The 26,796-nt window shown below is 39.1% G+C and overlaps 1 protein-coding gene and 1 long non-coding RNA gene across 4 annotated transcripts; one reads left to right on the forward strand and one right to left on the reverse strand.

The window, feature by feature from the left end:
* Positions 1-1,139: 1,139 nt before the first annotated feature.
* On the forward strand, positions 1,140-26,272 carry LOC149935336 (heparan sulfate glucosamine 3-O-sulfotransferase 1-like). 3 transcript variants are annotated; one of them, XM_090181679.1, is made up of 4 exons: positions 1,140-1,267; positions 24,198-24,554; positions 24,623-24,859; positions 24,919-26,272. In XM_090181679.1, the coding sequence occupies exons 2-4, from the start codon at positions 24,214-24,216 to the stop codon at positions 25,412-25,414; spliced, it is 1,074 nt and encodes a 357-aa protein (XP_090037805.1). In that variant the 5' UTR covers positions 1,140-1,267; positions 24,198-24,213; the 3' UTR covers positions 25,415-26,272. The 3 variants fall into 3 exon arrangements, with proteins under 3 accessions (XP_090037805.1, XP_090037804.1, XP_090037803.1); XM_090181678.1 differs by lacking the exon at positions 1,140-1,267 and adding an exon at positions 10,728-11,130; XM_090181677.1 differs by lacking the exon at positions 1,140-1,267 and adding an exon at positions 23,597-24,130.
* LOC149935337 (uncharacterized) lies at positions 11,863-16,969 on the reverse strand. Its single transcript, XR_016472336.1, has 3 exons — positions 16,811-16,969; positions 12,327-12,508; positions 11,863-12,267 (listed from the first exon to the last, which is right to left on the reverse strand). It is a non-coding gene; the product is annotated as an uncharacterized LOC149935337 (long non-coding RNA).
* Positions 26,273-26,796: the final 524 nt, after the last annotated feature.

The following is a 26,796-nucleotide window of genomic DNA, read 5'->3' on the forward strand; positions in this document are numbered from 1 at the left end:
ACTTCCCTGATATTTCCATGTTTTCCAAGGATTTTCCCTAATATGTCCATGTTTTCGAAGGATTTTCCCTAATATTTCCATGTTTTCCAAGGATTTTCCATAATATTTCCCTGATATTACCATGTTTTCCAAGGATTTTCCATAATATTGCCCAGTGATTTCCCCTGATATTTCATAAATCGAGGTTTTTCCATTTATTTTCCCTGATATTTACCGGTGGAAGACCAGCTAATGTCTCAAGAAAAGTGAAAGGTCCCAGATCCCAATGGGAATTAACATTTCTTCTTTTATAGTCATTAGAGAAAACCTCCTCAACCATCACAAATTCCTTTCATTTAAACTGTAGTATTTGGACTCCTCAACCATCACAAATTCCCTGTAGTATTTGGAGCTTTCTAGAATTTTTCATAATTCTTTAATATTTCCCCCGTATTCCGAGTTTGTACGAGACACGTTATATAATTTATGATAACTTTAAGGACGGAATGAAATTGACTGAAATTTTATATAGAAATATAAATTCGTTTTAGCTTTGGTGATCGTTCGTGCGAAAGAATTTCTAACACAGTTTTCAACAGCGTCGTACCAGACAGAGAACAGCGGAGGATGTACCAACCGCGGCCATTTTGGTTTTTCCAGACTCCAGACGCGTTATTTTAAAAAATGAAAATTCCACGTACATCCTTCAAAACGAAGAGTAAGATCGAACGAGAAAAGTCTATCGAGTAACGTTATCTTTTCCAGTTCTTTTAGTTCGGTGGTAGGATGAAGAGGGGGGTAAAGAAAGGTCTAGGTGGCGTACGCCCTGACGGCGGGCAAAAGTGTGGCCGGAGGAAGGGGTCCACACCGGTAGGGATCTGGTACGGTGGCGGTGAACCGCGTGGTTTTGTCGCCGCTGGAGGAAAGACGAAGCGAGAGCACGTTTTGCTGAGTCATCGGTGCCAGTTAGCGCGGTGCACGAACGAAAGAAAAACTAAGCAAAGTTGGAAACCGGATACGCAATCCTACGCTCGCGACCACCTCCTCCTCTCTCTCATCCTCTGGCTCTTCCATTCTCTAACACTTCCCTTTCTTGCCGGCACTTCACCCTCTCTCGCTAGCACTCAGTTCATCGTTTATATTCTCAAGGAAACCTTCGCGGTTATAACACTCTATTTAAATAGCGAACATCGTTTGCTTCACTCTCATTTAGCTCTCTATCGCGTATACTGGCTCGGCTCGACTGGCTTTTCTGGAAAGATTATTAAGAAAATACATCAAATGTAAAGTAAGTGGATCGTTTATTATCTCTGAAACGTAAAATACTTTTTAAAGGGAGTGTAAAATTCCATATTTTGAGTGGATCAACGAATTTCACCTTTCTGCCACGTACCGGATTTATCAGAAGCTAGAGTAACTTGCGATTTTTCGATTTAGAATATACTATCTTTAAATATCAGACAAGTCTAACGGAAAATGGGGACGTTGAGTATTAAGGGGGAAGAATACAGTAAAAGCCTCTTTTTCGTTCAAGCTGAACGTTTCTGTTTTAACAATTACATAATTGAATCATATTTTTCTTATTAGGCTGAACCTTCCTCTAATGCTTAAAATAATTTTGATAATTCTAATGTTAATAGTTAACGAGATATAAGGTCCTAACTAAAGGGTAGTTTGGGCGCTTGCCCAGCTTGTTTAGCTCCAGGGGTCCGAATTAAAACGTAATAACTTAATTACTTTTAAATTTAAAATTGTAAAAGTTATTTTAGTCACTAAACAAAAAGCTGTTCTACACTTAAATATTAATTTTATAAGTTAAAATACAAAATTAAAAGAGTTCAGCTTGAAATAGCGCAAAAGTAGACAATAGCCACTGTAGTCTTTCCCCCTTAAGTAATGGAACTGCTATATCTCCGTGACCTCGCAAAAGCGCGAAAACCATTTATTACTATTAAATTAACATTTAGAGGGACACACCGGCGTTTCAATTTCACCATTTTCTCGCACTGATATGATTGGTCGTATATCTGCTAAATCCGGGCCATATTTTTTCAAACTCCAGTGCGGCTAGAGCTCGGGGCTTGGATAAGAAATATCCGTTTTATTGGTTTTTATCCATAACCGAAAATTATCCGAATAAAAACTTATTTTTTGCATATTAAATCGTTTTATAATAATATCCATAAATAAACAGTTAACCAAAATTTTTATGAATTGGATAAAATTGCTAAAATTGATAAAATTGGATAAAATTGGGTAAAATTGATCAAATTGATAAAATTTATAAAATTGGGTAAAATTGATAAAATTGAATAAAATTGCTAAAATGGATAAAATTGGATAAAATTGAATAAAATTGCTAAAATTGCTAAAATTGGGTAAAATAGATAAAATCGTAAGGGTTTACAATCCGTGATTTACCCATGCTATTTTACGTAGATAAAATAAGGGTGGGGTGGCGGAGTTGTTAGCACTTTCGCCTCGCAGCAAGAGGAGCCGGGTTCGATCCCATGCAGCTTGTGGCACTGGGTGAAAACTCGGAACCACTCCTTCCGCGTTGAGTTTGCGAGTTCTCTCCCCACTGGTTTAAGGGGTTTTCCCCCGAGTTCTTCGGTTTCCCCTTCCATAAAAACTTGTCGAGGTTAACGGTAATAGTCAGTGTAGGGAGCTGTTGGCTCGCGTGTCATGAAGAGCTTGCCACCACCCTCCTACGCATTTAAAAGTCGCTTGATGATGACTTAGGCTGATTATTAATTTAAACTTGAGTTGTGAAAAACATTTTGGTTGCCATGGCAAAACGATTAGCCATTGAAACTTGCCCCTTTAGGAGCTTTCTAGGTACATGAGTTGGAAAAAAAATCGGGGAGAAACACCTCGGGATGTCTCTTTGTAAGTGTGACCCTTTAAGCGCGAGTAAATTCAGTCGTTCGCGATGAAATATTTAATCCTTCATACGATCTCCTTCCGTTTAAATATGAGAATAAATTAATCAAATACGTAGTGAATAAACGATCGGATGAAATTGTCTCAAAACAAACGTTCGTTTCAAATTGATCCGAGATGCAATAAATACGGATAAACGGAATGAGAGAAAAGGCGATTTGAAGACAATACGCGTTTAACGAGAATATAGTTGGAAGAGAGGCTTCGAAAGCTGAGATCCGCATCCGAGGAAATATGAAATGAAACACATTCGGCGGCCTCCCCAACGCGAGCTCGATTTTATTTCGCTTTCATCCCGCCAGAGGGATGTTTAGGCGGACGTCGACGATTCCGTTTTATCAGTTGTCGAGAGAAATGTTTCCGAGGATCGCACTCCGTCCTTCTTATCAGACAAATCGTTGATCCTCCGCCATCGGCGGAAGAAGGGCGTGGAGTACAGACAGTGCACGCGCGTGGCGGTGTGAAAAGATAAGGTCGGCCGGGATCAAGAGCGAGAGAGGAGTCGGGATGAGCAAAGAACGATGGGGATGTGTACATTTTCCGGTACGTGAACGGAAGGGGGCGCTACCACTCTTCTTTTCCATTCAGCTTTCATCCACGAGTTTGGCGCGGCCGATTCACAACGCGCCGGACAATGTCCTGGGTGGTGTTGCTAATCGCTCAACCGTGTCTTTCAAAATATGTCACAAATGAAATATTAAAAAATATATAATTATGGGATATTTTTAAAACAGGTAAATAACGATTACCTTAGATTCAAAACCAAGTATCTAAAATAATGTAATTCGAGGATACAAATGAAATATTAAATAAATATAATTATGGGATATTTTTAAAACAGGTAAAATCGATTACCTTATAATTTCAAAACCAAGTATCTAAAAGAATGTATTTCGAGTACACAAATGAAATATTAAAAATATATAATTATGGGATATTTTTAAATCAGGTTAATAACGATTACCTTAGATTCAAAACCAAGTATCTAAAATAATTTAATTTGAGAAAACAAACAAAATATTAAAAAATACTTCTAAAACAGTTTAAAAGTCGAAAACTTTGGAACTATTCAGGGTTTTCCTTCGAGAACTTAGGTATTCCTTTTCCATATACCAAATAGCATAAGTAAGTAAGTCGATTTACTTGGTTTTGGTGTCAACGTATTGACCGATTCGTCCTGAATCATTCCGATCGCGCCGGTACAAAAGCCGTCAATAGCCGGAAGTGGAAGTGGTAAAAGTAGTTGTAAAGTAGCGGTAAGAAAGACGCGGAATAAAAGCCTACTTCCGATTCCTTTTGAATGGAAGCGACAGTATTACAACTACACCAAATAAAATTATCTTTAAATTTCATCAAAAGTGACATAATTACCAAAAGTGTGACAATCCCTGTACTTTCGTATGCTAAAGGTTTAATGAATGCTCGACTCGAGATCGACCACATAAAAGACTATTTATTGTCGCCTTTCTGGATCTTTTTTTAGTCTATGGTATTATGTCGTGGGTAGATGGCGATAGCATCTCCACAAAACGATGCAAAATAAAAAAAATACACTAACTTTGACCAGTGCTACTTACAAGGAGACGACCCGAGGTGATAATCACCGATTTTGTTCAAACTCGGGTATAGAGTACACCTCCATGTACCTTAAAAAATCTGCAAGGGAAAAGTTGCGACGGGCTTTCGTTTTGCCATGGCAACCGAAAACGTTTTTGACAACATGATTTCGGATTTTTCCATTGAAAATAACATGGGAATCTGAAGGATTTTAAGGGTCCCTCCCCCCTGTGAAACCTTTTAAAAAATGAAAAATTTTGAAAATTTCAAAAACGTTAAAAAAATTTAAATTGATTTTAAAAATTTAATTTAATCAAGTTTAAATGCAATTTTGTCAATTGGGGGACCCTTAAAATCCTTCAGATTCCCATGTTATTTTCAATGGAAATAATCCCAAATCATGTTGTCAAAAACGTTTTCGGTTATGTCACTTTTGATTTCATATATATAAAATGATAAATATCGGCAAAATAACCCGTACGACAGCCGAAAGTAATAGTAACAAAATAACGGGCGCGCGGCAAGTTGACAATTTCCCAAATTTATGGAACGTAACGTTTAAGTTTATCAATTTGACCAAATAAAGGGGGAAATTATCAATTGGGAAATTATGGAGTAAACAACGTTGTTAAATAGCCAGGAAGACAATAAGTATTATGTCTGGTTCGCTTGACAATTCGGGCAAAGGCTCAGACGGAATCGAAAGCCTTACGATCGCCGGTCAGGTTGAAAGAGACGCTCCCAATCGGTCCCTGTTGGCGTTTGCCAGCATTAATCGGGTTAATGAAGAGCGCTCCGAGTCGCCGGAGTGAGAAGGTGGTTTGGGGAGCGGCGCCGATGGTGGCGGTCGGTGGCGGCGCAACCATCCTAATTAATGAGTGTTTATCGAGAGAACAGTTTTAATCCGATCCAATTTTTATTAATTATCCGTCGGTTCTTCCAGCAGTCGGGGACGACGAAGAAATTGGGGGGGGGGTTAACTAGGACAGCGTCTCCCCTCCCTCCCGCTAATATCTTGGTTAGTAATTGGGGACCCTTTCGCTTGGAATATGGAAATTCGCTATAATCCTAGTCAATTGGAAGTCCGAACTCGGAATATTCGATATATTCGTGTCGAAACTGGGCTACGCGTTAAATCTTAGGACTAGTTTATACAACTGGTAGTCTTTTTTCCGGAAACATTTCCGTATTTTTCCGAAAAAAATATATAAACAAGGTTTCATTCCATAATTAATCTAATATATTGTTTGCAAATTTAACTAAAGCAGCATTTTCGTCTCATTTTTTCGAATCTGAAAGTAAAACTGAACATCTAGACTATACTTGAAACTGATTAACAAAAACACTATTAATGTTTTGTAGTATGTTTACTGATATTAGACATTTTATATCGATAAAAACATTAAACATTAAAAACCCTTAAAAAGTAATTTATGTTTCAATTTTTTATTTTTCCGATTTATGGAAGATTTTCCGCATTTTATTTTTCCGATTTACGGAAGATTTTCCGCATTTTATTTTTCCGATTTATGGAAGATTTTCCGCATTTTATTTTTTCGATTTATGAAAGCTTTTCCGCATTTTATTTTTCCGATTTATGGAAGATTTTCCGCATTTTATTTTTTCGATTTATGAAAGATTTTCCGCATTTTATTTTTCCGATTTATGGAAGATTTTCCGCATTTTATTTTTCCGATTTATGGAAGATTTTCCGCATTTTATTTTTTCGATTTATGAAAGATTTTCCGCATTTTATTTTTCCGATTTATGGAAGATTTTCCGCATTTTATTTTTCCGATTTATGGAAGATTTTCCGCATTTTATTTTTTTGATTTATGAAAGATTTTCCGCATTTTATTTTTCCCGATTTATGAAAGATTTTCCGTATTTTATTTTTCCGATTTATGAAAGATTTTCCGCATTTTATTTTTTCCGATTTATGAAAGATTTTCCGCATTTTATTTTTCCGATTTATGAAAGATTTTCCGCATTTTATTTTTTCCGATTTATGAAAGATTTTCCGCAATTTATTTTTCCGGAAAATTAACAACGCTACTTTTAACTATCGCGCTAAATCCGAGGCTGAATAGACTAAATTAAATTGAACCTAATCGCCATAAATCTTACGGAATATTATCGGGAGTGAAAGGTAGTTTCGCGCTCGTAGAAGCTAATTCTTCGTAAACAAGCCACCCGCGCTTCGCAAATCGGACTGAGCCGCTATCTACGGAATGTTCCATTTCGGCGGCCAGAGAGAGAGAAATAACTGTAGGCCATTAATCGGAAGCTACTTTGAAAAGCCTTCGCTCGTTCGGCTCAACTTGGCGTTTGTCTAAAGCGCCTGCCGCCTGCGGGGAGGGGGAGCGGGGAGTAGAACAGCACGCCCGCGTCATAACGTTAATTGGCCGGCTATTTACAATAGCTCGCAAAGTACGCGGAAAGCTTCTCTCTCGCGCAATCCCAAACCTCGCGCGATTTCTCCTCTCTTCCTAACAACGTGCTGCCCCCTGGCGCGCGCGCGGAGAACCAAAAGTACGCGAAAAAATTCTACGAATAATATAATGGCATCGTTATAGGAGCGTGGTTTCGTCTTTCGAGAGTTCTTGATTGCCGGAGTGCTTCGAGGACGCGCTATATTCGAATACAACTTTTCTAAATATATTTCAAATTAATAATAGCGAATAGTTATCGCGTAACGGGGTCTGATTAAGCGGACTCACTTACCTTACAGGGTTGCCAGATTCCAAGCGCTGGATTATCGTACCGAGTTTCGATTTGGATCGTACTAGATTAAGAAGGATCGTACGGCTGGAAACCAGTCACTTCACCCCAAAAGATATTTGAAGATAAAAGAAAATGTATTTATTTATTTTACTAAATAAAAATTTTAAGGTGCTGTAGCGTAGCCAGAATTTTGATTCAAGGGGCACACAATTGGGAAAAAAATACATACAACCATACGTTTTAGGGGTGACACGTGCCCCTTTATTGTGCCCCCTGGCTACGTCACTGGCTACCTGCAATAGGTGTTTCTATAAAATAAAACAATAAAAATTAGAAATATAAAATGTTTTTATCTGCGTCACGAGCTCAAGTTATTCGAAGTTATTTAAGTGTTTTACCACGGCCAACTTTGATCACGCGCTTTTCGCGCTACTACGGCCAACACATTCGTCGAAATTCCGCGAGCAAGGATTTTCCCCCTATAAACTGTACTATAATGTGTAGGAGTTCAGCGCCACGCTCGGTGGTTATATTGTCCCCAATGTAAAAACTATACTAAAAATAATAATCCGCTAGGGGCGCTGACGTCATACACATCTTTTGCTCATAGGTTAACACAGGAACGTCAACGAATGAGATGGCCGCTGTAGCGCGAGAGATGCGCGAGAAATCAAAGTTGGCCGTGGTTTTACTTGCACGCGGGTTTAAGGCTCTCGCGACTGCAGCGCGTTCTTTCTACCTACGTAGAGAAAACATTGTCACATGACCTCCCGTATTTTATAGAAACACCTATTAGTATTAGCAGGATGGATACTTTTTTCGTAAGATATTTATTATATAAAACTAATAATAATTATAAATTATAATATAACATTTTTCGTGGTCAGATTTGATTCGGAAAATTTTTCTCCACATAGAATGAGGGAAATAAATTTATAAAATCCAGTTTGCTTTCAAAGGTATGTCTGTCACCCGATCGTGTATCTAGGGCAGAAAAGTAAAAGCTTTCGAGTGCGGACGAAGAGGCAGCTACCGTGGGCTAGGGATCAAGGAACATCGGGGAGAAATATCATCGAGGGGAGGGGGGTCAAGTAGGGATGAAGAGCACGGCGTGGGGGGCCCGCCAACTGCCCAATAATTGATTGCCCCCTTCTTCCGTGTCTGATTAACCCTCTTTTTTATTTTGGGAGGGCGGGGGGGCAAGTGGACCTACTTTCATCTCGCCCTATAAATGGGAAAGCATACAAGGGGGGGGGGGGGGGGCAAGGGTTTGTTTTGGCTGCCATATCTTACGAGACTTGACCCAAAGAAAGCGACATCTTACGGATTATAGAGACCCTTCTTTTGGCCATATATTAATTTATCATAATCTTTATCCGACATAATTGGGAATTATCGGACTTAATCGAAATAAACTGATACAGCGATTTCAATAATTAATAAGCTGGATCAAAGGCTCAAAGCGGAATTAGTATTTAATTATTTTGCATCCATGGACTAAAAAAAACACTTTTAGTTTTCCTTAAGTATTATTTTGGGAGTTTCACAACGTAAATCTACTTTTTCAACACCGGCGTTGTAAGGCAGAATAACAATTGGAAAAAATTCTAACACCCCCAAATTGGAAATTTAGATTCCGATATAAAAGAATGAAATGTTACGTAAATATTTATGAACGGCCCTATATTAGATACTAAAAATATTTCTAGAATATTATTTTTCAATTTAGGAGCAAAATATAAAATGCAAATAAATTCAACGACTGCGTTAAATGTAATTATCTCGAGAATAGAGTTGCGAAGTACACAAATTGCGCGGGTAAAACTAAATATTCAGCTCCGATGCGGACAGGATCCAGTAGTATTCATCCCCCTCATGAGCGCCCTTACTCGAACGCATCCACGCTGTCTCGAAAGAATCAACTCGGAACAGAGCAGCGTTGCCAGATCCAAAATCTTAAAATATCGTATCTAGGCCAAAATGTTATCGATTTTCTTGGAAAATTATCGCACATTTCTTTTTGGCGCTAAATTTGAATTCATACATTTCAGGGAAATAAACAAAATGTCTATTATCATTATTAACTGAACTTAATATGTTTAAAAATGTATACAAAATGCATTCGGCAGAAAATGTATATCATTCATTTTTAAGTATTTAATTAATACCAAAATTTAAATCGTTCATAGGTTTTTCAAAAAATCAAATAATTATCGTACATTAGCGTACGTTGAGGCAGAATTCTCGAAATAATGGTACGATATCGTACGCCATGAAAATTATAGTACGCCCTAAAAATTTCGATTAAATTATCGCACTGTGCGATAATTATCGTACGTCTGGCAACACTGGAACAGAGAGAGAAAGAGAGAGAATAGTGGGGGGGAGACGTTTTCACGTCGAGTGAGAACGAGATCGAGGCCCCATTGTCCCCCCCACCCCACCCCCACCCCGGCCTCTTAAAATCCACGGATGACAAAATTTTGGAAAAGCATCCCTTCCGCCTGGTAATCGACTTCTCTGCGGGGCGTTTCTCCGTAACCGTGGCAACGGCTCCGACAGTCCTTATCCTCCTCGCCGCCGTCGCTCGCCTCGGCCAATCAAAGGTAGCTTCCTCTCGAATCATCGCCCGCCTTTTAAAACAGACCAACGTCTTATAAGCTTCCTCCCTTTCCGACCCCCGATGCTCGCGCCGACGCTCCCGAAACCTACACTCGGCGCCGGAAACAACGCCACGCGCGCCGGAAGCCGCCAACGAGACTCTGTGAAAGATACTAGTTTCACCCGGAAAGAACCGACAAAGCCCGCGTCGTACTATAGCTTTTTAAATTCTTCAACCGGCCCGGATCGACCTCCGACTACAGCGCCCCCGCGCGGCCGATATCTTCCCTCTACCCCCCCCCCAAAGTGATAGCGACCCCCCCCCCTCCCGTTTCGCGAAACGCGTCTTCGAAAATTGGACAGAGCGATTTCAAAGATGCCCTTAGTGGAGAATCCATCTCTCGCGGTGTTGGCCGCGTCCCCCTCCTGGCGCGCGCAGTGACCCTTTAACCTTTGACCCCCGCCTTCCTCTCTACCCCCTTCCTTTAAGAAAACTCCCTTTTATATAACTTATATCAATCTATTCGAGAGAAGACCTTCGCGGCCGGCCCGCCCGTCCTTCTCATCGCGAACGCTCTTCCCCGAAACCCTCCGTATAACGGTCGAAACAAGAACGGGCGAAAAAATTGTAGCGAGTTCGTCGAGGGAGGGATAGCGCGTTAGTTCCCCCCCTCAGTCGGTCCGGTGGCCAGTTTCGGCCACATTCTCATTCCGAGAGCGGATGGAATCAAACGGCGGCGAGGCGGGAAGCTGATTCCGAGGAGGATCATCGTACGTGGACGGGGTACCGAGAGGAATCCAGCCCTCATTCGATCGTATGGGGACGACGAAACTGGGCCAGCCGACAGCCAGCACCACCATCCGAGCCTCTTCTCTACTCGTACCAACCGCTCGACGACTCCCGTTCTTTCTTACAACTTTGCCGGCCGATTTTTTCCACTTCGATTATTATTATAAGAAGAAGAGAGAGATGGCGCGCTCCGCTTCGTAACTCGAGAGACCCTCTCGAAGAGGTCTCGATTCCTGTCCGCGTTTCGCGCCGGTGCTGAGGTGCTCCGAGAGAACCACCCGCGCGCTCTTTTTTTAATCAAGACTATCTTGACCTTCGACCGGCGTTCCGTCAGGGGAGACTCCACCACCACCGCTATCAGCTAAAGAGGAAGGACTACAACCCCACCTGGGAGGACTTTCCCCAGCGGAGCACCCGCGGCAACTACCACCCCTTCCCTGCCTCCCTTTTGGGTTATCCCCCGCTCCCCCTCGTTACTTCATTTCAACTAGAGAGCAAATGGGATTTGGAAAGGTCAAGTTGCACTTATGGAAAAAGTAAGTATATCCATCGCTTTAAGAGCGGACGTTTACTTAAACTTATGACGACTTAAAATCGTTCATTTTTACTTTAATTTTAGTTAATTTAGTAGTTTTAACCTTACTATACGGTTTGAGAATATTTTACTATTACTTGATTTAAAAGCTAGGTGCGAACATAAACCACAAAAATTTTACAAAATGTTGTATTCTAAGGCTTCACTTTGCTTCCTGTATTTGAAATAAAATCTTCTTAAGCTTAGCTTTATTTTGACCTCTGACTTAGAAACAATCGGAAAATTGATTTGAGCTTTCTACGATTATTATTAAAAAATTAATATATATAATTAATATTAATTAACATTCTTAATTATAGAAAAACCCCAAAAATATTTTTCTTAGTGTTAACAGCCTCAATCTACGAGTATTATAAACCAGAGGCTCTTAACTTTTGTCACCTAGTAAAGCCCCATTTCAGTTTCAAATATCGTTTAATCCTCGCTTGAAAATTAAGAAATATGTTCGGTATTTAATTTTTTTGCCGAAACTAATTCTATCATAGCACAGCTCAAAATAACGTGGAGCTCCTAGAATTTTAATCACCGCTGTAAGCCATAATTTTATCCGATTAATATTATCAAATAAAACAATGAAATTAAAGTTAAATCTATAACAATAAAATGTAATCGAAAAGAGAACGAACTCAAAGTATTTTAGAAAATCTTTATCAAATTGAAATGTTGTAGCTACACTTGAGAAAACGTTAAAATGCCATTCTAAATTTCCCCCAAAACATATTTTTCTTCCTGACCAGAATTCCCAACGTCCCCCTTTAAGTTAAACCTGTTAAACCGAGCTGACAAAATAGCCGGGCAAAAAATCTAGCCTCTCTGGTAAAGCGCGGGGTGTGATAACAAAATTATTCGTTATTGTGACGTGAAAGCGCAAGGCGGACGTCGGCGAGTCTCGGGTCGCCGATAAATTCACCTTTAAAGAGGGGGGCCATTTCACGCTCGAGCCCAACCGCTCGTGACCAAGTAGCCTCTTATGATAAGCAGGGACGTTCAAACAGCGTCGTCCTTATCCGCGTCCAACATCCCCATGGCCGACGAAAAACGACGCGAAACCGCTCGATTTTCCTCGATATTGTCCTTCCTTTAAACGAACGACACATTTAGAAAGCGATAAATGCCTTCCAATAAAGACCAAAGTACCGCGGCCTTCGTATATCAACGTAACTGCTTCCAGGGTCGGTTCTCAAATGGCGCTGGCGCTTTTCAAGGTCGGAGATCAAATATGTGCAATAGATGGCGCGGCTGTTTTCTTACTCAATAGGCCATTCAATGAAAGACCCTCTCTTCTTACTTGCCTCCTTCGCGTGACGGAAAAGAGATCGCTGAATGAAATATTTGATATATTTCCGGTTGGTCGGTTGCCAAAGAAGCCAACTACAATTCATACTCCAGTGAAACCGAGTCAACCATTGAGTTGGGAATATTAATCTAGAGGTCCAACTACCCGTGGCGCCGTCTATCTCTCAATGGTTCGTTCAAATAAGACGCGTTTTCCGGCAAAAAGATATTTTTTTCAAAAATAATGGATGGCGCCACAGGTCATATGATAACGTTTTCTCGTCATTTTAGAGGAGACGGCACATTCGTTATTTTCGAAAACTTGTTTCGCGGGGAGCATATTTGATTGGATCTCTAGATTAATATTCCCAACTCAATGGAGTCAACTAACAATTGTAAGTTGGACATCTTTAATTAATTATTAATAAACGCATTTTCCTTTATTACTGATATTATTATTTTTTTTAATGCAAAAACGGCGCGATGGCGAGTGTTGACGAAGAAAAACTTACAAGGAGACGACCCGAGGTGTTACACACCGATTTTGTTCAAACTCGGGGGATTGATAGACCTTCATGTAACTTGAAAAACCCTAAAGATATTTTATTCAATGGGCAACGGTTTTGCCATGGCAACGAAAAATGTTTTTGACAACATAAAATAACATGGGATTTTGACCGATTTCCCTGTGAAAAAAAAATTAAAAAAATTGATAAAAATGTGACCAATTTTGATTTTTTTCGTCAATTTTTATCAATTTTTTTTATAATTTTGGTATTTAAATTTTTTTTCAATTTTGTAAATTGTTTCACAGGGGGGACCCTTGGAATCGGTCAAAATCCCATGTTATTTTCAATGGGAAAATTTCCATTTTATGTTGCCAAAAACATTTTTCGTTGCCATGGCAAACCCGTTGCCCATTGAATAAAATCCCTTTAGGGTTTTTCAAGTTACATGAAGGCAAAGATAATTTAAACTCGTACCCTAGATTCGAATACTGAGAGCTTTCTCATTGACGGTTTTGTTACGAAGCGTTTACCCTTTTCTGGCACGTGACCTCAGAAAAATCGGGCTCCATCGGTTGTGGCACGGCCAACTTCGATCACGCGCTGCCGCGCTATATAGCACGTGATCGAAGTTGGCCGTGGTTGCGGTAAGGCGCAAACCATGGAGCGAATTTTTTCTGAGTTCCGGCGGGAAGTGGGTAAACGCTATCGGCAACGCGCGAGAGAGTGATTTCGAATCTAGGGTACGAGTTTAAATTATCTTTGATGAAGGTCTACCAATCCCCCGAGTTTGAACAAAATCGGTGTGTAACACCTCGGGTAGTCTCCTTGTTAGTTAGGCTTAACTTTATTTTTTCGCGTAGACGAAATAAAATTTCCGTTAGGCTTAACACAAGTCCTTACAATTACAATATAAAGAGGCTCTATTTATTAATACTTCCTAGGGAATCTCTGAAAGGTACTAAATTAAACTGTTGGGTCCCGCGAATTGGCTAAAAACTTCATTTATAATTGAACGTTTTTAATGCAACTATAAACGTATGTTGAAAGGGTCTTCACCCAACAATCGAATCTAACTTAATTTAAGAAATGTATGTAGATTTCAAGGTAAAAATCACCAAAATCACTAAATTGGGAAAATGACCAACTTTTGGGACACCGATTGAAGAAATTATCAGGCCACTTAATATCCTTTAAATTAACGTATCATTTACCATTTTAACCCTAAGGGTTGAAAAGTTATGTGCAATCATAGCCGTCAGTAATACAGGCCATATTATAGAGAAATCCTAGAGGGCGGCATTACGGTTTTTTGAAATCCAACAGATGGCGGTAATTTGGGGAAAATAAAAAGCGGGAATTTTCAAAGTTAAAATTTTGTTTCACCCTAAGCGTTAAAATATCAATGTAATTATGAAAATATAACCATGGATTAATTAATCCATGATATAACAAAGTACTTTATCACTTAATTAAAGCATTTTTTATTGTGAAAATATCACAAAATACTTTAAATATTTTAAAACTATTAAACAAGTGAATAGAGTGAGTAATATCACAATATATCACAGCGCATGTTTGTACAAAATTTTAACAAGGAAATGATTACTACAAATACGCTGATTTTCGTCTAAGTTCAAGGTAACTGGTTTATTTTCATTGTCATTAGGAATCTTCTCTAAAATTGTCGGTTCCCATTTCCGTCGAAGTTTTTTATTTTGAGGAAATTGTGAAAACTAACTTTAGTTAAAGCAGAGTCAGTTTGCTTTTTAGTCGACAAGCAATTTTTGATCCAACAATAATAAACCATGTTGGAACTAAATAATAGCAGACAATTATTTCATGTCAATTGCATTATTCATAAGCCTACCATAAGGTCCCTTATGGTAGGCTTATGGTTACATTAAGCTAGAAGAAACCACCTATGGACTGTGAAGGATGATAAAATACGCGAAAAAGTAGATAAGTCCATAATTAAAAGGGATAATATAGCTAAATCCTAAACAAATTTGAAGAAATTTAAAAACTTACTAATAACTCGTACCAATAGGTCTTTGAGCAAACAAAAAACGCGAAACTCGGATCAAATAGATCTTCGAGTAATAAACTAAATTAAAAATAAATAAAATAGCCAGAAATTCCAACGGTAGACCGGTTTCGTTCTATTTGGAACTCATCAGTACCGTGCGGGAAATTTGGCTGGCGACTGTCAAATCTAAAAGAGAAACTAAGACTAAACATTAAAAATTTCAAAACGCGTTGCATATAGCAACGGAAAGCCGAAAGGGGGGGGGAGTGTGGTGGAGAATAGTATATACGATAAGTTAAGTTAGGTGAAGGATGATAAAATACGCGAAAATTATGGTTACATGTATAACGTTATCATATAAAGTAAACAAATAAGCCTTAGCTTGATGTATTAAAACGTTTGAAAAATCACACGCACCACTGTTTAAATGCAGCAGTTGACTAGCAAGCTGACGTCACACGGGTGGTTTTTTTCTCTATATTACCAACATCTGGCGGTTATCAAATGCGGAAGCTAAGAGCCAGATTAAAAAAAAATTTATGTTCATAATATGGCCTGTATTACAGACGGCTATGGTCCAATACGCCGGCGACGCCAACGCTGTAAGAAGTCGACAAACGTAATTTATATCATTAGTAACATAAATAAATATAAGTATGACGCTTCCGACGCTAATTATTTTAATGATAGTCTGTTTTGCTAATGCCCATATAAATCAACACGCTGCTAATGACTGCGAACTCTCCGCCAGCTGTTACTAGCCTTTGGAAGTGCTAGTCAAAGCAAAAGTGACATAATTACCAAAAGTGTGTTAATCGGACCTATTTCTTAATGAATGTTACGAGCGAAATACAAGTTGGGACGGGAGAAGGAAAAGTATGCCTTGGGGAGGGAAGGAAGTTAAAACCAACAATTAACGCCTCCTAGTGAGGAACGGAGGAACTAAGTAGCGCTGTTCGCGCTACTACGGCCAACACATTCGTCGAAATTCCGCGAGTAAGGATTTTCCCCCTATAAACTGTACTATAATGTGTAGGAGTTCAGCGCCACGCTCGGTGGTTATATTGTCCCCAATGTAAAAACTATACTAAAAATAATAATCCGCTTGGGGCGCTGACGTCATACACATCTTTTGCTCATAGGTTAACACGGGAACGTCAACGAATGAGATGGCCGCTGTAGCGCGAGAGATTCGCGAGAAATCAAAGTTGGCCGTGGTCAAAGTTAGTGTATTTTTTGATTTTTCGTCGTTCTGTGGAGATGCTATCGCCATCTACCTACTATATAATACCATAGACTAAAAAAATATCCAGAAAGGCGACAATAAATAGTCTTTTATGTGGTCGATCTCGAGTCTAGCATTCATTAAACCTTTAGCATACGAAAGTACAGGGATTGTCATACTTTTGGTAATTATGTAACTTTTGGTGAAAGCTTATTGAAATTTCGTTTCTGGAGTTATTTTATTTTTCGAATGGTGAAACCTAAACGCGTTTTCGCTCCAAATTATCATCATCACACTAATTTCGCCAACGAAGATAATAAGTTGTGACGACTCACGAGTTTCCTCTTCCAGTTTTACTATGGTTCTATGATTATTATTGACTATTAAGTATTATTTTGCCATACTTATGTTTATTATGTTACTTATGCTAATATTATCGAGGTTACGTAAATATCTATTGGCTTTACCAGTACTTCTAATAGTAGATTTGTGCAAAAAATGAATCTTCCTTTATTTAGTAAATTATGTTACGAGAGGGATAATATATCTAAATCCTAAACAAATTTGAAGAAATTAAAAAACTTACTAATAACTCGTACCGATAGGTCTTCGAGCGAATCTCGGATCAAATAGATCTTCGAGTAATAAACTACATAAAAACTAAATAAAATAGCCAGAAATTCCAACGGTAGACCGGTTTCGTTCTATTTGGAACTCATCAGTACCGTGCGGGAAATCTGGCTGGCAACTGTTATATCGAAAAGAGAAACTAAGCCTAAACATTAAAAATTTCAAAACGCGTTGCATAGCAACGGAAAGCCGAAAATGAATATTAAGATCAACCAATTGTTGGACAATTCAGTGAGGGCAAACTTTAAGAGCGGTCACCGATTAGATGGCGCCACTAAGTATTAGGGGCGTTAAGCTATTTCCACCAATGGGAAAGCGGGTGAAAGGTCACGGTTTCTCATTGCACGGCCAACTTTGATCACGCGTTGTTCGTGCTACTACGGCCAACACATTCGTCGAAATTCCGCGAGCAAGAATTTTCCCCCTATAAACTGTACTATAACGTGTTCAGCGCTACGCTCGGTGGTTATATTGTCTCAATGTAAAAACTATACTAAAAATAATAATCCGCTAGGGGCGCTGACGTCATACACATCTTTTGCTCATAGGTTAACACAGAAACGTCAACGAATGAGATGGCCGCTGTACCGCGAGAGATGCGCGAGAAATCAAAGTTGGCCGTGCTCATTGAAAACGTTAAACCTAAGCCTTACCCAATTTTTAAATGTAAATAAAAAACGTCGACCATTCATAGTGCTCGTTCCATACATTACCTAATGGGGAAAAAAGTTTATTATTTTCGAGAGATGACAACAATACAATTTGAGAAAGTTCTTTTTCCAAAAGCGTGATTTGAGATCTCTAGGGTAGGGGCAGCTTCTTCTAACACATTTTAAAATTTAATAACTGAAGTTATTTTTAAGCCTATAAAAATTTAAAAGGTTGATATCAAGAAGCATTCTTTATTCAAATTCTCCCAACGTTTCTACTCTCAAATTTTAAATAAATTGCAATAAAGTGTTTCGGTCTAAATCCGTATAAATTAAGGTAACTGCACAGAAAATATTGGAGGTGAATGGCTAAACGTCTGAAAGTGCTTTAGGGTTATTAACTTCAGGCAATGTTATGACTTAAGCCTCGTCTATCGGATTATACAGTAAACGGAAGTACCCTGCTTAAATCCTTAGATTTAGAACCTTGAGTTACATTTTAAAGCTTTGTTAAAACTATAATTTCTATGGTAACTCCGAACAGATAGGACCTGTATAGAGTGTTGTCGTGTGATACGATTTTGAAAACTTGAAACGTCACAGCTGTAGTGTTAAAAGTGGCCGCCATGACAGTTACCGTTTTTTATCAGTAGGCAAATTTCAATGGTGACGTCGCAGGGTTTCGGACGACAACACTCAATACCATTTAGCTAGGTAAATATCTAGCCTATCTTATACCAAGAATGCATAGAAGTAACTAAGAACTATAATAGATAATATTATCATATCATTCATTTCCAAAAGATGAAAATTTGCAAGCTCTTCATGTTCAGCTTCAAACATTAAACATGCAAGAATATGTTCAGCTCATTTCTTAGATGACGATTTCGAAAATTCTAAACTCAAATCCGAACTTCTCCAGATAAAAAACCCTTAATTATTTAAAGACAGCAGCACCTACTCAAAACTTAAATGGATGTCAAAAATTACCAGAAACCAATTTAGATTATGTGACTCGTACCAAATTCAAAACAATAACTGACAAGTTTAACACTGTTTATAATTTAAATAGTCAAGATAAAGTAAAGAGTTGTGAATCCAATTCTGAGCATACTAAAATATTCAAACTTAATCAACTAATTACCAAAACAAATGAAGTTCCTATTTTTGCTAAAATCAATGAAGATTACAATTCCAAAACCCACCTAATTTCAAGTACCACAGAAACCAGTAAAGCTCATAGTATTACCAATAACAGCAATGAAGTTCCATTTTTTACCAAAACCAATGAACACTCTAATATTATGAAAAACAATGAGCTTTCTATTTTTGCCAACAACATTGAAGTTCCTATTTCAAATACCAATGTAGTTCCTATTATTTTCAAAACCAATGAAGTTCCTATTATTTTCAAAACCAATGAAGTTCCTATTATTTTCAAAACCAATGAAGTTCCTATTATTTTCAAAACCAATGAAGTTCCTATTATTTTCAAAACCAATGAAGTTCCTATTATTTTCAAAACCAATGAAGTTCCTATTATTTTCAAAACCAATGAAGTTCCTATTATTTTCAAAACCAATGAAGTTCCTATTATTTTCAAAACCAATGAAGTTCCTATTATTTTCAAAACCAATGAAGTTCCTATTTCAAATACCAATGTAGTTCCTATTATTTTCAAAACCAATGAAGTTCCTATTATTTTCAAAACCAATGATGTTCCTATTATTTTCAAAACCAATGAAGTTCCTATTATTTTCAAAACCAATGAAGTTCCTATTATTTTCAAAACCAATGAAGTTCCTATTATTTTCAAAACCAATGAAGTTCCTATTATTTTCAAAACCAATGAAGTTCCTATTATTTTCAAAACCAATGAAGTTCCTATTATTTTCAAAACCAATGAAGTTCCTATTATTTTCAAAACCAATGAAGTTCCTATTATTTTCAAAACCAATGAAGTTCCTATTATTTCAAAAACCAACGAAGATTCAAGTATCACACAAAAAATGAAGCCTCTTGTATTACCAAGAACACCAATGTAATTTCTAGTGTTACTGACAATACCAATGAAGTTTCTATTTTTGATGAAACCAAAGTTTCTTTTTTTACCAAAAACCATGAACTGTTCAGTACTATCAGAACCAATTCTATTATTTCAAGTATCGCAAAAATCAACGAAACTCCTACCAACAACACCAGTCAACTTTCAAATAGTACCAAATCCAATGAAGGCCTTGATATTTTGAATCGTAATGATATTCATAATATTTTGAAATCTACCGAAATTAATAAAGTATGCATCACTGACTGCAACTCTTCGTCCATTTTGAACAACTCACTGACTGACTCTGGACTTGGTTAAAATCTTAATATTTCCTCTATAGAATCTAGTTTTTCAAGCAACCTGAATAACTCAACGCTTAAGTCCAATGATACAAGTTTTTTTTTACCTTAACATCTCAACCTTTGATAGTAACGTAAATGATAATGATACCGCGTCCAAGGCCTAATGTTTCAACCTCCATAATTGAAAATATTCAATTGGCAAATAATTTTTCCAAACGTCAAACTCTCGGAAACTAACTCAGTTCTTTTCTACATAATAAATAAATTAAGCTAAGTCTAAAATCCTCGGTTCGTTGGTGTGGAGCTAAGAAAATCGAAAAATTCGCGAATGAGAGCGAAATTGCATCACGTGGCTACGCCAAAGAGAATAAGGTTTCCGCCCGTTATTAAATCCTCCTTTAAAACCAACTTACGACTGGTAGAAGAAAACATAGTTCCAAATCAAACACCCCCCCCCCCCCCTTACATGGCCACTTGCGTTTTCGGACTATAATATAAGACTTTTGAGTCCCTTCAGAAGAGGTTGAGGGGATCAAATGTTAGTGCAGTCAAAGTTAAGCCCAAGTGTTCGGTTTTAGAAATTTTCGGAGTTACTCGTCCAAACCATAGTTTATATGGCACCTCATTGAGTTTGACTAACAAAGGAGCGTCTTAAGAAAATAAAGGAATTCGGTCTGTTACCTAACAGTTGGATGAAAGTTTAGTCTTAGTAGATCAGTTTGTCAACGAGAAAGTAATTCCGAAAAGGACAACATTTTACAACGACCAAAATCAATATTGTGTTAGACCTTCGCGCAGAGGGTTAGACAGAGGTGAAGAATAGTTCCTTCTGAAGTTCAAAGAACCGATTTTAGTGCCTTCAATGAGTGGAAAGAAAGAACAACAATTGAATTGTCTAATTCGAATTACACTCATCCTCGAACCAAAATATCGTCGAGAAGCGAGACTTCGGTTTATTCAGCAGCGGGTAACGGTCAACTCGTCAAGTTGCTGAGAGATATTTTGAAGTCTGGAAAAACATCCGAGGTCGAAGTATTGGAAAATGTGGATTCTACGCCAATCGACTAAATTAACAGAGATTATTGAGTCACTGTAGAGCTTATCATTTTAAAACTTTGATCACCTTTTCTTTAGATATCTAGCCATGGCGGAACACAATCAGTGTCAAAGAACTGTATCGGAAGATGGAACGTCCACAATCTGGAAAAGGAGTGCTTTAGCTTTACCTTCGCGACTTCATCGTCAACAACGTCTTAGTTCATTCGTTGTCTCGGAAAATGGCGTAAAACGGCCTCTTGTTCTAACCCAGTTGCTTGGCTTTCTGTAGCCTCATAATAGGCGCTTCAATAAATGCCTCTCTCTTTCCCCCCCCCCCTACGCGCATGCGCGAGTCACTAAATAAATTAGTCACCTATTAGTTTTATTTGTAAGACTAAAGTTGATAGCGCTGGCAGATTTTTTATAACTCTTTTACAAGTATGTCCTCGTTCTCTGTATTACTACACTAGGCAAATCGCTGAACAGGTTTTATTTAAACGCCTATTGCGCCAAAATTAGCCGATTATCTAGAAATGTGAAAATAATTGGCATAAAATCATAACAGCATATCTCAATAACAAATTCTTAATGGAATTTCAATTTGCGCCGAATGAATATTACTGAGTATTTTCATAAATTGAATATTTCGAGCTCATCAGGAATCCATACCTCTACTTGGAATGCTTATCCTGTCGTATCGCGTATGGTAAGATCACTCTGACGGCTTTGGCCCCGCCTACGAGATAAAAAAAAACCCCTCTGCGCGCGCTCTCCTCTCACGTTGTTGTTTGTTAAGTTAACATAGTGACGTCAAGAAAACCGTCAGTCACATCGAGACGAAAATCTGCCGCGATAAGCATTCCAAGTAGAGGTATGGATTCCTGAGCTCATTCGTGTGAGAATGGCAGTATGTAGCAATTGCCTAACTTATCCGACAAACGCGGGAAAGCGTAGGGATGGCGAGGTTTAGGATTTGTAACAGTCGTCCGTGAGTTGGTGTAGGAATTATAAAGGAGGCGGCATAGACGGGATGTGAAACAAGCTCCTAATGAGACGTTGCTGAGATGTAAGTTTAGAGAGGGAATTTATTACGAGGAAGGGCTGAGCGCTATCGCCGACCAACACAAACAGCGGGGGAAGGAAACAACTATAAAGCGGGACTCTCGAATCGAGAATATCGATCTAGTCATTCGATTAATTGCACCTTTCTCTATCTCTGGTTTTCCTCCGTATAGTTGCACCAACTCGGAGTTACCAGACACTACACTCGGAGGGTGTTGGGAGGGTAAAGGCCGCGGTTTCGGCCGTACTCGCGTCCGATTCCAGACTCAATTAATAGACATTGAAATCGCTGTCACGCTCCGCAAGACGCGCCGCAGTGAGCTCCCGAAGAAACCCCATCTATAATAGACGATATCCTTTCATTTTCTGGATACCAAGTAGTCAACTAGCTCGAGTCGATTTTGAGCCGACATCACGAAACGTCAAAAATCGATTTCAGCGCGGTAAATTAAAGTACTTTATTGTACGAAATAAACATTGTTATTGTTTCGCGTAATGTTATTATATAAAAGTGATTTATTGAAATAAAAATATTTATTAACGTCACTATAACTGAAGTATGTCTACTTTAAAATAAAATAGGCCAAACGCCTGTAGAAGTGTTCCACACGCTTGTCACCGCAGCACGACGTCGAGTCTACTACCAGGGGCACGCCTATTCGAAATGAGCAAATTCGCGCAAATTCCGTTTTAATAATGGCGTTATTTCACGCGTGACTTACCAACGGCTAAATTTGCGCTAAAAATAACTCTTTTAACGAGTATTTAATGTCTTTAAATCACACCGGGGGGGGGGGCAATTATAAATAAAAGAAAAACTGTAAAAAACCAGCAAAGTTCGCGGTATATTTTTATATTTTAAAGAAAAACGCGTTACTGCAGTTAACTAAGTTTTAAACACACTTAAAACTTACGTATGGTCTTGCGGGAAGTGTAGGAGGCGCATTCTGGGAAATCCATTAAAAACAAGGTTGGGAAGCGAACCGACCTGCTTAATAATGAACGAAGTGAGAGGTATTAAAACACCGAGAGAGAGAGCATCCACGGAAGGTAAAAGTCAGCAACGCCTCTTACCCCAAATAAAACTAGAAGGAAAAAGCTAAATGACGGTAGGGGACCCGACGTTCAATTATTAAAAACTGTGGCCCCGAAAGGGGATGCCACTTTTTCCGAGACATTCCTCCGTGAATAGAAACGCGTCTCTAAGGGTTAAAGGAGACACCCAGACCATATTTGACAGCTGAAAAAAAAACCCGAAGAGACGGTAAAGTTTATTCCCGAATGTTTTGACTTGAATCGCGGATAAGCCTCGGTACCGTTCGCGGGAAAAATAAAACGCGAGGTGTCCGTTTAGCGCTTCAGTCACTAACAGGTGACGAAAACGCGATTATCGTGGCTTTGATATTTAGGTCTTCGGGGAAGAGGGCCAAACGCGGGGGGGGGGGGAGCAGCGGGAAAGACAGTTAAGGGGGGGTTTCGCGACGAAGGTTTTGAAACTACTTGTCGGCGAGTCTTTGGACGTAGAAATGGGAAGAGGGGGGCTGGCGTGGTTGGTAAGGACCAACGCCTACCCGGCGGTTTCCCGGGCTAGCTCGTTGCATAATTTATGACTTTTCCCCGCCACCCGCCAGGGTCGCGGCACGCGGGCTGTAGGCTTCCCCGCGGAACACATTGCATTTTCACGTTTCACGTCGCACCCGCCTTCGGTTGACGATCGTTAGATTAGTTTCCTTTGAAATGATTACGACAGCGTTTAATATTTATCGCGGACACACGAATTTTAATTTTAATAGGCGAGAGTGTCGTCCGCCACTCTCTGTTAAATGTTTTGACAACTTCGAAGTCTATACGCGTCTTAGGTGACAAAACGTGGTTTTTTTTTTCTCGCAAAGGCGCGATACTGTCAGTACGTATGTTAAAACATTTTAGGAGATTGTAAACTCTTTGGAGGTGGCGGAGCTGAGGGGAAATTTAAAAGCGTCGATTGCTTCCGACCGGGAAGGTGGTGACCCGAGAATATAGTTGGTCGAAGTACGATATTTCTTAAACTTTCATAAGTTTAATGATCTGGTCAAAGTGTCCATTTGTCCGAAGATACCGGCGCAATTGATTTCCAATTATATCACCCTCCTCCCCGCTGAAAAAAAAGCCGGCGCGTCTCACGTCAAAAAGTCGTTGTAAGATCGACGAAACTGTCGAAGAAACAGAGAGGTAAATTTCTTAATTTGTTTTTCCTCTGGGCAGATGACCGAAACGGAAGATGCCTTCAGTGGACTACGAGACAAAGAAGTCGTTCTTCTTCTACCCTCCTATTGTCATTCCGCGACTTCGGAGTCGATTGATGGTCACTACCTTCCTGGTTTTACTACTCATTTGTACGACCACTTTGCATCTCTTCAGCCAGACCAACCCGACCTTCTGCGACCTGCGACCGGACCAGGCGGGATACCGTCTCAACGTCAAACTGGGAGAAACGACGGCGGATCCGACACGAGGAGGAGTCAGCCGAACACCGCAAAATGCTCGGGCTCTCAGAGTCCACAAGACCCGGCGAAGGTTGCCCGGCTGTATCATTATCGGCGTCAGGAAAGGGGGCACCCGGTAAGTCAATTATCTAGCTCTCAAAAACAGGGTGAGAGGAATAGAGCGTGACGTAAGTGCCGTTTCAGGGCCCTGCTGGAGTACATGAATATCCACCCGGACGTTTCGAAAGCGGCGGACGAGGTTCACTTCTTCAACAACAACAGCAGGTACCGTCTGGGCCTGGATTGGTATCGAAGGCAGATGCCTTTCACGTACCATCATCAAATTACGGTGGAAAAGACACCAGCCTACTTCACCACGGAATCTGTTCCTCCCAGAGTTCAGTCCATGAACGCGTCCATTAAGTTGCTGCTCATCGTCAGGTAAGCTATCTTATCCCCCAAAACAGAGCGACCAAAGAGTTGACGTTTCCGCCTCGCAGGGACCCGGTGACCCGTCTCGTGTCGGACTACGCCCAGCTGGCGGCCAATAAGGCCAAACGCGTCAAGGTGCCCCCTTCCTTCGAGCGCCAAGTGATACTCTCGGACGGTACCATCAACACGGATTACAAGGCGGTTCGAAGCGGCATGTACTCCGTTTACTTCCAACAATGGTTAGAATACTTTCCGCGAGCCCACATACACGTCGTGGACGGTGACTTGATGGTCAAGGAACCCGTCACAGAAATGAGGAGGGTCGAGAACTTTCTCGGCATTAAGTCGGTCATTGAATCGCGTCACTTCGCCTACAACAAAACGAAGGGATTTTACTGTACAGTCAAGAACGGGACGTTAGCCAGGTGTCTCAACGACAGCAAAGGAAGGCCTCATCCTAAAGTCTCGCTGGACGTGATCAGAAAACTGAGGGAGTTCTACGCGCCCCATAATCGAGAGTTTTACAAGCTAGTCGGGAAAAACTTTAACTGGCCCGAAGAATGATCCTTCGGGGAACAAACTTCGCTTTTTTGAACAAAATAGACTAAAGGGAGAAGTGGTTTTTTGGCATTAAACTGGCTGCCACGTTAACAAAAGGGATATGCGTCATACAATCATACATATATCTTCCAACTATACAAGAAGTTTATATTTTAGATTCTATTTACAGAGATCTAACATCACCCGCGATAATGTGGGTTGTGTCCTCAACAACCACTAACAGTACTCGCGCCGCTTTCCCTAAGCTATTCCACCCTCATAGTAAATATATGGGTGGCATAGCCATAGGGACTGCGAGACACGAAGTTTTATCAATTTCAAGGAAAAATACTGGCCTAAAAATGTTCGACCAATTGATTAAATAAAGCGTATAAGCCTGTAACTGTCTCTTAAGGCTGACTAATTGATGTTTACTCAAAACCACCGAAAATGTATAATTCGCGAATGCCAAATTTCCAAAAACTTTAAAATCATAAATGTCAAGCTCTTTAACGATCTATATATTAACATTTCTAAAAATAAAAGGCTAAGATTGTATTATTCGCATTTCTGTGATTAAAATGATAAACTTTTGCAGTGTGGTACTCATTGTAAAAGTTTTAAAAATTGTTATGAACGGTAATGTCGTATCTGTATGGAACACGTGTCCTATGAGAATTGTATGGCGACAAAGAACGCACATTCGTTAAAAAAATAATCCTAATTCCGTATATTCCTAATTACCGGTAGATTCATACGTAGAGTTCTATCAATACCAAAATTTATTCTTCCCACTAAATCTTATAGATATCGTAACTTAACCGGTTTTCGTATTAGAATCTCAGGTATCTAAGCAATACTCAATATCATTTCTCATTATTAAAAAAATCCACAAAGTGTCTTTGGAACATATTCAAAAATGTTCTCATTATCGTCTTCAATATATGAAAAAGCAAAAAACAATAGAAAAGTATTTTGCAAGCAACGAAATGAAAAAAAATCTCTTTTTCCATATTGGAACAGAAATAACAATCGGAACAATCATTTTTTCTTGTAAAGCATATTGGAAAATCTAAACACGTACATACATGTATATTATTAATTTTAAGTATTTTTATTGAAAAACGGGCATGTTTTTAATTCTAGTCCCAATTCCTAATAGTTGAAAACAAGGATATTCATGTTTCATTTGTTAAAATAAAGTATACGAGTCTCCTACTATTATTGCAAGATTTGTATTTATAATGAATATGGTATATTATACATCAATTTGTTTTCAAATAAAATATATTTTATAAAACAAATTTATCAATATTCTTTAATCTTTATAGTTTCTAAATTAAGTTTCGCCCAGCATAAATACCAACTATAAAGCAAAACCCCTGACAGGCCAAGATTTAACAAAA

The sequence above is a fragment of the Leiobunum rupestre genome, chromosome 7, assembly GCF_980474605.1.
Source record: "Leiobunum rupestre chromosome 7, qqLeiRupe1.1.hap1, whole genome shotgun sequence".
Lineage (NCBI taxonomy): Eukaryota > Metazoa > Arthropoda > Arachnida > Opiliones > Sclerosomatidae > Leiobunum > Leiobunum rupestre.

Excerpts from the sequence above, each read along its gene's own strand:
- LOC149935336 (XM_090181679.1), top strand. The coding sequence starts at position 24,214 with ATGCCTTCAGTGGACTACGAGACAAAGAAGTCGTTCTTCTTCTACCCT. Across the intron at positions 24,555-24,622 it reads GTCAGGAAAGGGGGCACCCG|GGCCCTGCTGGAGTACATGA; the intron begins GTAAGTCAATTA and ends GTGCCGTTTCAG. Across the intron at positions 24,860-24,918 it reads AAGTTGCTGCTCATCGTCAG|GGACCCGGTGACCCGTCTCG; the intron begins GTAAGCTATCTT and ends TCCGCCTCGCAG.